The sequence below is a fragment of the Coturnix japonica genome, chromosome 9, assembly GCF_054131305.1.
Source record: "Coturnix japonica strain WE chromosome 9, WE-NBRP24, whole genome shotgun sequence".
Lineage (NCBI taxonomy): Eukaryota > Metazoa > Chordata > Aves > Galliformes > Phasianidae > Coturnix > Coturnix japonica.
Window position 1 is genome coordinate 29,932,685 of NC_140671.1, and position 12,635 is coordinate 29,945,319.

At 41.4% G+C, this 12,635-nt stretch overlaps 1 protein-coding gene across 8 annotated transcripts in view; it reads left to right on the forward strand.

The window, feature by feature from the left end:
• The first annotated feature begins 473 nt into the window (after positions 1-473).
• The window catches only part of PRKCZ (protein kinase C zeta), a 34,207-nt gene continuing 22,045 nt past the window's right edge, over positions 474-12,635 (forward strand). The window contains exons 1-5 of one of the 8 annotated variants that reach the window (XM_085509132.1): positions 474-579; positions 1,036-1,191; positions 2,717-2,838; positions 4,650-4,739; positions 5,103-5,153. In XM_085509132.1, coding sequence (XP_085365258.1) covers positions 1,121-1,191; positions 2,717-2,838; positions 4,650-4,739; positions 5,103-5,153 — 334 coding nt within the window. In that variant the 5' untranslated portion in view covers positions 474-579; positions 1,036-1,120. Of the gene's footprint in view, positions 580-613; positions 905-1,035; positions 1,192-2,716; positions 2,839-4,649; positions 4,740-5,102; positions 5,154-7,040; positions 7,473-7,583; positions 7,840-12,635 lie in introns of those variants that run through there. The other 7 variants (XM_015882475.3, XM_085509130.1, XM_085509131.1 and 4 more) reach the window with 7 other exon arrangements.

The window sequence follows — 12,635 nt, forward strand, 5'->3', positions numbered from 1 at the left end:
CTACAATCCTGGTGTGTCTGAGTGGGGTACGGATCAATGTAGGGTGTTAATAAAGCATAGGAATGGCAGCTCCTATAGAATGGACCCTATAGACCTTGCAGCCATTGAACCGAGAGATCAAACACATTATAAGGGAAATAAACCAACCCCAGGGCTTTCATCCCATAATGAAGTTCTCCATCTCAGCACTCATAAAGGGACCATTCTGTCCCATCAGCGCTTGACACGGTTCCTGATCCCGCAGATAACGTAGAGAAAAACCAATTGAACTCAATGAGGCTGTGTTTTTTAATGCAAAAACTCCGCTTTTAAACACTCCCCCATTAACATAAGGGAGCTATTAATTGCACGGCGCTTCGGCTCCACGTGAGCACAGCGCCCCCTAGCGGCCGCTCGGCGCCACACCTGCCAGCTCAACGCTTGCTTTTTTCTGATTGGCTGCAGGTGTTCGCCTTCCTCATCCATTCTGCTTTTTGATTGGTCACGATGACAACTCCTCTCCCAGGTAACGCTTCCTCGGCCTACGATTGGCGGCGGGGATTGATTCCAGGTGGGACGTAGCTCGCTATTGGCTGACAGGTAAAGCGGGAGGCATCTTATTGGCTGTGTGAGGGGTTAGTCCTCTTAGTCCGCCATGTTTGTCGCGGTGGCGCCGTTGCTACAGGAGCCGGTGGGTGGGAGGGGGGGGGAAGGCGGGGAGACTGAGGGGGGTATGGGGCGGTGTGTGGGGAGAGCGGCCCTATGAGGTACAAAGAGCGGCCCTATGAGGTACAGAACCGCCCTGTGAGGTACAGGGTGAGACTGGGCTGCGGGCTGGGTGGGGAACCGGGAGTTGGAGCTGGATCCGAACTTCAACACGGGACTTTAAACAACTTCAGGCCGGGACAGGCCGCAATAGGACTCGGTGGGATCCGGGAATGGGGCTGTGTGGGAAATAGGGCTGGGAAAACGGGGCGAACAGGCTGAAAAGTCGAGGAGAAAACTTAGTTTCTCTATTAGAACTGTGCTTCCTCTCTTCTTTCTACTTGTACACAGTAGGTTCGATGAGTTCTGCTTTGGAACGGCGAGTTTTATGGCTTAAAGGAGAGGATCTGTAACGTCGGTGTGATAAACACGGACCATGCCCAGCAGGATGGGCTCCAAAGTGCATCTGGACAAAGATAGCATCAGGGTGAAGGCGCACTACAGCGGGTGAGTCCGTGTGGTCTCTATTGTATCCTGTTGTATCTCTGTGTTGTGTCCTGTTGTATCTCTCTTGTATCCCACCTAACTTTGATGCCTGTCAAACAAGAGTCTGATCTGCTAACAGAGTAACCAAGTCGTTGTAGTTAACATCTGGTAATTAGAGTTATTGAAATCCCATCCAGATTCCCGCAATGTGCTGCTGGAGGAAGGACTTGAGTGGGGAAAATGTGCACAAATGGTGTAAAATTACTTATTTAGATAAAAATGAGAAGTTAAAGAATCTTACTTGCTCCTGATGCTCACGGTGGAGTCAGATGAAGCAGTGCAAGCAGCTCGAGGATCTATTTGTACTAAATTAAACATCTGAAGTTTAAACAAACGCATTTTCCTGCTGTGAATAAATACCAGAAGTAAACTCTTGCATGTTGTCTGTTAATCTGCCTTTTATTTTTGCTGTCTCCTTCCCCCTCTTTCCCCTCCCAGCAGTTTGAGTAGTGCAATGAAATGTTAACACGCAGCTGCTTCCGTTATCTCTGCAGTGCTTGTTTTGGCAGCTCTGATTTGAGACTATAAATCAAGTCATGGTCCTTATGGCTTCAGCCACTTGTTGACAGAGTCAGGAAGCCTCACTTTATGGCTTCAGCATGAAGTTTGGTTTTTAGATTTAACCTAATTGATTTGCTGCCACAACGAGGACCTTGTGAGCTGGTTGCTTTGATCTGCCTCGTTTTTATGTGAAGTTTTAAGTCATTTGAGGAGTTAAATGTTTGGCTGAAGTAAATCTTCAGGCTTGAAGTGTTTAGCTTGAATTTACTGGCATGTGTTGGCAGTAGACTCAATAATCTTCTCTGATACTTTCCTGCCCAAATAAGCAAATGTTGCTACTGTGGTTTTTAATATTACGCTGGAAAAAAAGGGCTTCTAATTAAATGTAATTATGAAATTAATTCCACCAAACTTAATTGGGAATGAGGTGCTTTCTTGTTGAGTTTACCTACCAGGTCAATGCTGAGTAACTCAGCATTGTGAGTGTAGAATTGAGTGGAGTTTTGGCCTCTTCCACATCAAGCTGGAAAGCTTCAGAATTAGGGCTGAGTTCATTCAGGAAGCTGCTAAAAGAATTGTATAGAAATTAATAGTATGCTAAATAAAATACCAATAGGAATCAATAGTAAATGATGGTATCGCTTAGGAATCCAAGTTAAATCTAAGCAGGAGGAAGTTATAAAACTATGTTCAGTCTATCTCTGGGTTCCAGGGCTGCAGGTATGTGTGTTTCTGGGTGTGGCGCTTCATACCATCATGTAATATAAGCCTATAAATACACAGCAGAAGGGAAACATGTGTCCTTCTCATTGCGTTATGTCAGTCACTTGAGTAATCATTATTCATATGTTAGAGGGAGCGTTTGATATGAAGAATGCTGATTGTGTAAGCGTGGTGTTGCAGGTTGGAATCCATAGATGGAATTGTTGGAATACTTGGGTTTATGCAGATAAATCTGACAGAAGTTTGATTTCATGTCATGCAGGGACATCCTGATAACAAACCTGGATGCATCAATAAACTATGATGAGCTTTGTAATGAAGTGCGTGAGATGTGCTATCTGCAACAGGAGCAGCCAATTACCCTCAAGTGGATTGATGACGAAGGTACAGTAAATACTGCTTGGTAGTTCTCATTTTTGGTCTGTTATGGTACAAACAGGCACTGAACAAACTTAAATTAAACTTAAATTAAAATTAAATTAAACTTAAAAGCCAGCCGTGTTGTGGGGCTGCTTTTGTTTCAACTTCCTGCTTTATAGAACAGGGTTACATCCCCTGCTGATTACATATAAAACATGACTCAGAATATCAGGATTGTACTGTAACCAATTCAAATCTGCAAAGTGAAGGCTCTGAAATTGAACTGTTTTGTTATTACTTGCTTGAACACTTAATGCCAAGGAACACATTGACCTCAGACACTTGTGGTACTAATGCTGTACCCCTCAAAATTCTCCATTCAGCAAGAGACTTGTTGTGTCTTCTGAATTGTGATTCCCCTCTGGGATGTGCTGTTGGGAAGTAATGCAGTTGTGGTATCAGAAGACCGTTTAACTTCCCAGATTTCTTGTTTTTTGTGTAAGATGGATGTTGAGAATTCTCATTATAAGTGATTTTGTTCTGTGTCTGTCCTGGTTTGTTAATATCCTGTTGGTGTAAAACAATCATGGTATCATTAAGGTTGGAAAAGGCCTCTAAGATCATCTGCTAGCTAAGTATGAAATAAACTGGCTTACCAGTCTGGTGTGAGGCAAAGTGTATGTAAGATATGACATGTCCAGAAGAAGATGACAGGAAAGGATTTTCTGTGTGGGGAGAAATAGTATGAGCTTTTATGTTAACAAAGTATGGAGTTCATAAAATCGTGCTGAAATCATTTGTTGGGCAAATCTCTGCTGCCTACTTTCTTCCTGCAGGAAAGGCTGATGTTGGCAGGTCTTGTTCCAAGTTATCCCTGCATGTAAAGGATTTATCAGTGTGTTTCTTCAAAAAACAGTTGAGAATTTTCCCTTTTCTTTACCCTTCCTGTAGGCTCTGAGATGTCATCATGATGTGAGATGGTTTTCAGTATGTCTTCTTGCTGCAAAATGTGGCATTTCTCTACAGCCTTAAGTTAGATAGAGCCTTCTGGTTGCTGTGAGTAGGAGCGGGATGGAAGTGCTTGGCATTGTGTGCCTTTGCTACCTGTCTGCTTTTCTTAACAACTCAGATATCTGCTTATGACTCTCGGGTGTGATGCAGCTGTAACTTGTTATGGGCAGATCTCTTGGCTGGTAGGTTATTAACAGCTGCCTTGTGATTACACAATTGCACTAGCACTCAACTTCATCTGAAGGCTGACAAACATGTAGACAGCTATAGAGATTTCAGTTTGTTGTTTCATTGCTGTATGTAATAGTCTAATGAAAAGTAACTTGATAAATGCCCACAGAACACTGCATGTGTTTTGAACTGCATGATGGCTGATGAAAGGGAGATTCAGGTAGCGCAGGAGGTTGGGTTTTGTTGAGGGTGGGTGTCTCCACTTAGTTTACTTGTTGGTTGAGTTACTTATTAGGCTGTTTTGGGATACGAAGGAGGCTAACATGTTGCTGTTGCCTTTGAGTGCATTTAAAAGCTTGTTCTGCACTGATGAAGTGTGTGGGTGCAGAAAACAAACAACAGAAAAGGCTGTAAGTGTGTATCCATAACATTCACCTGTGTTTATTTGCTGCAATTCAGTCATAGATTGCTTCTCTGAATCTAACAAAAGAGACTCAAATCTGTGTGCACCTTTATGTAACTTGTTCTTACATTCTGTATCTGATCAAAGTGCCTGATACATTTCAAGTGACTGACAGAAAACATTGATGCTCAATGAAGTAGCCTACTCAGTATTTCAGTTATAAATCTGTATGTCTTGTTTTTCTCCTCAGGTGACCCATGTACCATCTCATCTCAGATGGAATTGGAAGAAGCCTTCCGACTGTATTGTCAAAACAGAGAGGAAGGGCTGATTATTCATGGCAAGTATTATACAGTTTGAGACCTTGTGTGTATTTGGAAAACATATCAGCTTCAGATTAGAACAACTTCTGCCTGTCAGGTAGCATCCTTCTATGCCTGGGGTGCCCTGTGCTCCGGTACCATCAGGCTGAAGGGTTCTGTTGGCTGTGGAGTTCACAGCTGGCACCATGGTGTGGGCTTCAAGTTCTGAACCCAGATCTGTGAATGCAGGCAGTGCTGGCAGTAGTTGTGATTGTGTTTTATGAAGGAATGCTACTTAATGGCTTGCAGAAAGTTTTGGTTTTGAGTAACTGTATTCAAGAATCAGGTAAATAGCGCTGCTGAGAGTCTTCTCACTTAAAGGCTTCATGTTTTATTTCCAGTTTTCCCAAGCATTCCAGAGAGACCTGGCATGCCTTGCCCAGGAGAAGACAGTGAGTACCACAATGCTACCAAATTCCAGCTTGTATTTCTTCAACTGTACAAAAAAATACATTGAAAGCTTTTATAAGCTGGTTTTATATATGTGTATTTGTTCTGTGGTTTTCTATAATTAATATGTTCAGTATTTAACATATTACTATGAAGTTTTTCTACTGATACTGTAGTGTTTCTAAGGATTAGTACTGGTTTCCAGCAGATGGAGAAGAGGTCAGGATTTAATGTGGTCCCTACTTTTGCATTTCTTTTATTTCTTAACTTTTGGGGTAACAAATTGATGTACGTAAGAGTGAAATGCACTATTTTTTCAATTTATTTTACAAAAGGCTTATTTGGTCATTGAACTCCTTTAAAAGGTGGATAAGCCTCCACTATGCTATCATCAAAAAGAGTGAGCTAACAGGAGAGATTTCACTGCAAATAAAAGTTTGTTGTGATTTAATGTTCTCATTAGAGATGTGGATATTCAGAAGAAAAGTGGTTTTGATACTGATTTGTAGGTGTTTTTAATGACTGTGGGCCATCAGATGAGCTCGAGGAGCATCAATTAACATGGTACAGGTGACCTGCATGCTCCATTTGTAGGGTTGAGCTGTTCTTTGTTTAAAATGGCTGTTCTGTTGGATGTACTTAGTGATTTGTCGTCTGATTTCTCAGTTAATGGGTGAACTTGGAGCCTGTTGCTTCTTTGTGTCCACGGGACCTACGTGCAAATCTGTTATTGTGGCCTGGCTGTAAATATTTTCAGACTGTTTTTACACCAGAGCTGTTAAGCCGCACCGGTGCTAATTTAGAGTATGCTAATGCATTCAGCATTACTGCTTATTACTTGCACATGTACAGCAAAGATCTGCTTTGCTCTTGGGCTATATGGAAATGCTACTGGTTCACATGATATTGCTTGTTTAAAGGCCATGCAAGGGAAGTAGATTATCTCAGTAGTACTTTAACTTCTTATGCTCTAGAAATACACCTAGGTAAAAGACCTGAATTAAAAATATGACTTTGTGCTCAGCTCTTTGCACTGTGTTTAATGGGAACTGGGGAGTTAACAGGGCTCAAATAGCGTCCTTTGCTTAGAAATGTACAGCATGTTTCAAAGTGATGTTTCATCCTTTGGAGTAAGAGTGCAGAAATATCTGAGTATTTTGTGTTGTGTTGAAATCTAGTAATGAAATTGCTGGCTGTCCAGAAACTTTGTGAAACTGATGTGGCTTTGAGACTGTGCCAGCCAGTAAGGCCTGAAATAAACACATGTAATCCATTAATGAAATAAGGAATGCAAATGCCATTGTAATTTCAGTCACGTGGTGTAAGAAGTTCTTTCTGTGCTTGAAGAAGCTCCTTATTTTGTTACGCTGCTGTCTGCAACGTGGAATAACTGCGGATTCTTTAGAGTCAGATTTGTACAGACTCTTTCTTTTGCTCCTGTGTTATTCACCCCTCCTTGGTTTAGCTCCTCCCATGGATGTACAGCTGCTGTAGGAGCAGCACCTTCTGTCTTGGGTGAGGCAGTGCATCCCTGGCTGGGAATGGCAGAGCTTCTGCAGTGCCTGCAGCCCTTACCAGGCTCTGGATGCGGCTCAGGGGCGTTCCTGGCAGCTGCTGCCTGAGCCTCAGTCCTTGGTTGGTCCTGGTGTTCCCTGATTAAAAATGGGGGACTTGGCTGCCAGTCTGCTGTATTTAAAAATACTCGTGGAGTATAAATGAGCTCTCGTTTGGGAACTGACATTAAACAGGGCTGTTTCTGAAATGTTTATCTATTTCTTGTCTGTGCTCGTAAGCGAGGGCCGTCCTGATGCACGCGTGGTTTCTGATTGGCAGTTTTGCTAATTATTGTAGTTTCAGCTTATTTATACCGACAGATTTTGATCTGATTTATTCCCCTTGCTGCTGCAGCACGTTGTAGAACAAAGCGCTTTTAGCTGAACAATTCCTATTGATTTGTCAGACTTCCCGAGCGGCATCGCTGGTTTTATCAGAGAAATACTTGTTTTTGTGACATCAGCTCCTTGACATCCATGCCATGTTTTAGTCTGTGCCTCAGCTGCGAGCTACAGCCTCCCAAGGGAGCCAGTACCACCCGTGCCTGGATACATGAGGCAGAGATGTGAAAGGGAGAGACGATGGGAACCAGTCTTCCATTAAATATTTGCTCTTAATGTCCGAGCTGATCCTGCCTATTGTCCTTGGTGTCTAATGGTATTCAAACAGCGGCATCAGTGGAATAAAGGGAAAATGTTTCGTTTCATACCTACTGCATTGTAGAGCATAAAGAATTACATGCTGAAGAAGCTAAAGAATAAAACCCAGTGAGTAATGCATGCCTTTTATATAGATTTTACGTGTCATTGTGATTGCTGTTATGAATTGAGGCCATTGATGCAGTGTGTGTGTATGTGTGGTGCAGCAGATAATAGAAGTCAGCGTTTTGGTTCCGATGTAGTTGCTTTGCCTACCAGCCTCCTTTGCAGCCATAGATTGTGAGAAATGCAGAGATTTCTGCTGCCTCCTGCGCGTAGGGATGTGGTGGAGAGACCTCAAACGCTGATAAAATCGCGGTGAAAAGACTCTGTCTCAGGGGACGTATTTTAGGAGGAAAAGGACAGAAGAGTGAGTGATGCTGCTGCTGCTGCTGAGGGAGATTAATGAAAGAAATGTATCCAAAAAACCCTGGCGGTATGTGATCGGGGCCTGTTTGTTTTAAGATTGCTGATTGAGAGATGAATGTTTTTAGAAGCGTTGCATTTCGCAGTCATTCTTTTGATTCATATATTGTGAATTGTCTTAAATGGATTGCTTCATTGTGAAATATTTGTTCTGAATTAGGGTTGAGTTGGTCTCTAAGGTTATCGGAATTAACTGTGCTAGCACACCTTTGTATTCTTCTATATGGACAAACTGATGTGTGTATTTAATGTTAAAAATGCATCTAGTTTGAGTAACTGGTGATAACAAATGTTGGGGTTGTTTTGCTGTCAGTTTCATCAGAAGGATGCAGACTGAACAATCTGTATCTTCATGAAATCAAACAACTATTTTAATATACAAGTACTTACAGCATTGCTGTGGCAGTAGATGGGCGTTATTATCTAATCTATCTGATTCTTGCAGGCCTTTCCTTTTTTGTAATGCTTACATAGCTGTGAATGCCTGTTATGCTCTTTGTTTATCTGCATGGGATTTTAGCATTAGGTATTTCAATTCATTATTTTTCCCATGCTACCTCACTTAAAATTTCACCGTAGGGTTGATGAAGGGTATTGCACTAACCTAGTTACAGTCTCCAGTTATTTTAGATAAGGATAGATGTATTTTCTTGCTTTGTATTTTGCAGTATTAGGCAGAACAGCCCCCAGAAGCTTCCTGCTGGAGTAACATGGCCTGTAAATATTTTTCTAGTTCATAAGGCAGGTTTTTCCCCTTCATTTGTTACTGTATTGGCAGCAGGGATTAGATTATTCAGAGCACGTGAACCAATTTCATTCCCCGGTGAAGAAAGGAACTGTCGCGACCACAGAGAGTCTTCTGAAGACGTAGCTTGGATTGCTCTGGGTAATTAGTCAATTTGGGAACTGCTTGTAACCCCCTCCTGGTTTTCAGTAATTGAACTGACAGAGGAGGGTTTTGTACTATTTTTAATGTAGGATATATTGTCGCTTAGGAATCAAAAATAGCTGTGTCATAGTTTCTCAACAATACCTGAAATCTCTCCCTCTGTTCTCGTTCTGTGTCCTGCTTGATTTTATGTGGTGTCTGAAATATACACGTACAGGTCATGAGACACGATCAGTCACTGAACACAGAGTTCTGGCTAAAAGTGTCTGTTTTGCTTGGAATCACGTAATATTTCTGGTTCTAAAATAATTCCAGCATTTTTCTTAGCAGTGAAACACCCAGTAGTGGAAAAAGTGCTAGGCCTCCTTTTGGGATATGGAAGGAAGAAATTACACAGCGTGCATCAGCTGCTGCTTTTTGGTGCCTTCCCTGACTTTGGATGTCTTGAGACATTTCTATACTGTATAATAAACTGTCAACTACAATATATAGAACAAGGAGTGTGTGAGTTGGTTTTTAAGGCATTGTGACAAATCCGTTTTTTATCCTGTTCAGCCCCTCTCTGCTGTTTATTGCTCCGACTGTAGTTTAGTCACACAGGGAGGATGTTGCTTAGTTTTAGGCAACTTGTGTGAGATGTGCTGCCAGGCTCCATGCCTCGTGTTACTGCTCATACTTGGATCTGTAGGCTTGTTCCCATAAGGTGGGGAGTCTGCTTTAGATACACAGGCATTTGGGTAGCTGAACTGGCTGAAGGTAAGGCAGTACTGTGCAGACTGTGCAGTTCAGTCCTTAAACCACAGGGGGAAGATGATGAAAAATGGATAATGAAAAATCGGGCTGCTGTATATTGACTAGAAAGCAGCTGGTCTGTAGTTGTGATGTTGTGTTACCTGTTCTGTAAGTGTTTGTCCTTTGTTAATTAGCAGGGCATGTACATAAAGGGAAACCAGGAAATATTTGGAAGCAAAACCTTGGGTTTAATGTGGTCCTCTACTTTTATAATAACATACTCATTATGATAACTATAACAATATTACTTGACTCCTCTGTAATTTAGGTCATCTCTTGCTTTCTCAAGTAAAGCAGGTACAGATCCCCTGTGGCTGGTGCAGGATTCTTTATTGTTTTAGGTTCTCAGCTCTGATAAAAGTACCATTCTTACCCATAAGGACTGTAAAGAAAGGAAGAATTCAAGCAATGGTAGAGCTCTTGTAGGGTGCAAAGCAGTGGGTTAGGGATTGGACCTGTTCCATTAATTTCAAGGTGAGATTGATGTTAAAAGTAGGGCTGTGAGTTACCTCAGTGTTGTCAAGAATTGTACAGCAGAGGTAATGGGGAACGCCATAGAGAGCAAAAGGGGTTTTGGTGGGAAGCAGAATGTAAACTTTGCAGACCTGTTGTAATTATATTCCTTGCCTTTGTGGGATGAATGCACAGCTCCCTTCCAAAAGCAGAAAGACAAACCCCATCATTAATGTGGAAGATTTTAACATGCTTTCTTTGATGTGTGTAACACTGGCTTTCCATTAACAGAGCAGAGAATCAGGCAGGTGCGTAAGGCATCTTATGCCCTTCTTTCTCTGTAAGGATGAGAAGCTCTGGGATGGAGGCTTGTTTTCTAGGCTAAAGGTAATCCTCTGCATGATAAAATAATTAACTAAGCTGGGAGCCTGATGCTGTTAGCGTGTATTCATTTAATTCGGAATATGAAAGGTCCAGTGATTAACTTCTGAAACTATTTGGTTTTTATTCAGCTACTAAATAATGATAATGAGGTTAGTGATATTCTGTAATGCAGCTAACACAGGGTTCTTACGTTATTCTTGTGAAATGCACGTGTTTGATCTGTGTATTGTATGAAGGGGCATAGAGGGGATGCAGGTACAAGCTGGAGAACCTTTGGGATGAATCTTAGCTGTGGGATGATGGAAATCAAACAGCTTGCTTCCTTTCTAATACAAAACAGAACTGTTTGCTCTGAAATACAGTTGTGTCCAATCTTTCAGGCTAGCAAGTGATGTGCAGTGTTAGTCCTGCTGCAAGGCAATAATGTCCTGTTGTACTGAGATCTTGTACGCTTCTCTGGATACAATATTAGCAGATTAAATTGGAAGGAATTCAGAGCAGTGCACTTAAGAGTCTGATATGTTAGAGGAGATAAATACACCTTTATGAAGTAACATCGAAACTGAATTTCTGCTAATACTGGGATAATGTAAACATTTGGAAGGGAAATAGAACCGTTTTTAGAACGACTCATAAGCTGAAATAATGGAATCATGCTGTGAAGGTAAGCAGCCTGACTCAGAAAGTGTGTCTTAATGCTGAGACTGTGGGAATCAAGTCATTGTTTCAAGGGCATCGTGGAGGCCACCTTATGCAAGCCTTATCAATTGAAATAAATGTTACATTCAATTTGAATGGCTGGGGCTTTTCTTTGACAATTCCACTGTTTTAGTGATGACAGAATCAAATGAGTGTGGATGCTTATAACTTGAATGTGAGTCAGGTCATCTGATGGGCACCAGAAGAAAACTTGTTAGTGGTTGGTTGATAAATGCGAAGTCTCACAAGAAAGAGAATTGTATTCAAATTCTATGGTGACTTCACAGTTATTCTTGAATTTAGTATGGAAGTAAGTTGGCCACCAAGCTTGCTGTAACCTCTAACAGTGACTGGGAGATTCCTACTCTCATCTCAGATTTATTCACGTGTGACACTGTCAATGTATCAAACTATTCTTACAGCATCTTTAACAAATTCAACCAACTTTTGAGGGAAACCTAATTATTATTTGAGCATTTTAGTTCTTGTTCTTGATGTTGTTGTATTTGTTTTTCCTAATGTTATCATATTTTTAATGTCAACAGTGATTTTTAATGATGAGGTGGTTCTGATTTTTTCCCCAGTAACATTCAGATGAGTTTTTAAACATTCTGACCATGTGAGATGGGGGATATGAAGGTGGGTGACCACGAGATCATGCATGAGAAATCAGTGTGCATGGAGGGCAGGTTTTGTGCCCAGCAGAGCTGAAATGGGCATTAGCTGAGCCCTTTAAAGTTGCTGTCTGTTGGAAAGGAGAGAAAAAGATGAGGTATTATGTTTCCCAAATACTATCTAGTTTTAAATCAAGTAAATGGCATCTCCTGTCCATGTCAGTAACTGCCTGCAGTTTCTTGAATTAAAAACGCTTCATACTCTGAGTCTTCACAACTTCTAAAGAAGCATCAGTTGTGCACAGCAGCTTAGTGGTGATAAAAAGGAAGGCCTGTTAACGCACCATACAATGCCTGTCTGTTATGTGCTTTCGAAAGCCATTTTGTTGTTTCAGTGCAACTATTAGAGAAACACTAAGTAGCAGAGATGTGAGCAACGTACTATCCAAGTTGTTTAGAGTTTGCTTTCGCTAAACTTATTCTGTCTTTATACAGAACTGACTGTCTGAAATACCAGTATCCATTTCGTAGTGCTAATTTCTAAGTTGCTTTTGAAAGAATGCTCGCTTGTCTGCTCAGCAAAACATTAAAAGAACAAAACAAAAAGTGGGCATTCTCATAGTGTCCAGCTGGCAGGCCATGTAATTGGCCTGTAAACAACTTGCATTAATCTCTGAGAAGTGATTTGCAGCGGTAGCAAATTATCTCTGTGCTTATTATGGTAGAAGATTTCATTATAGTTCGCATAAAAGCAGATTTTGGACTCATAAAAAGCATTTATAAAATCCAAATGCAGAGGAAATAAAATGTTTGTGGCTCTCCTATTGCTGGTTGTTGGTACAAGGCACACTGTTCAGACAGCTGATGAATTCTCTTACGTATTCTGGGAAGTGCAAGCTTTGTCAAGCTGCTTTGGATGGGAAAAATCTTCATTTTGGGCCTGGGGAGAGGCTGGGGGTTGTACTTGTTAAATTA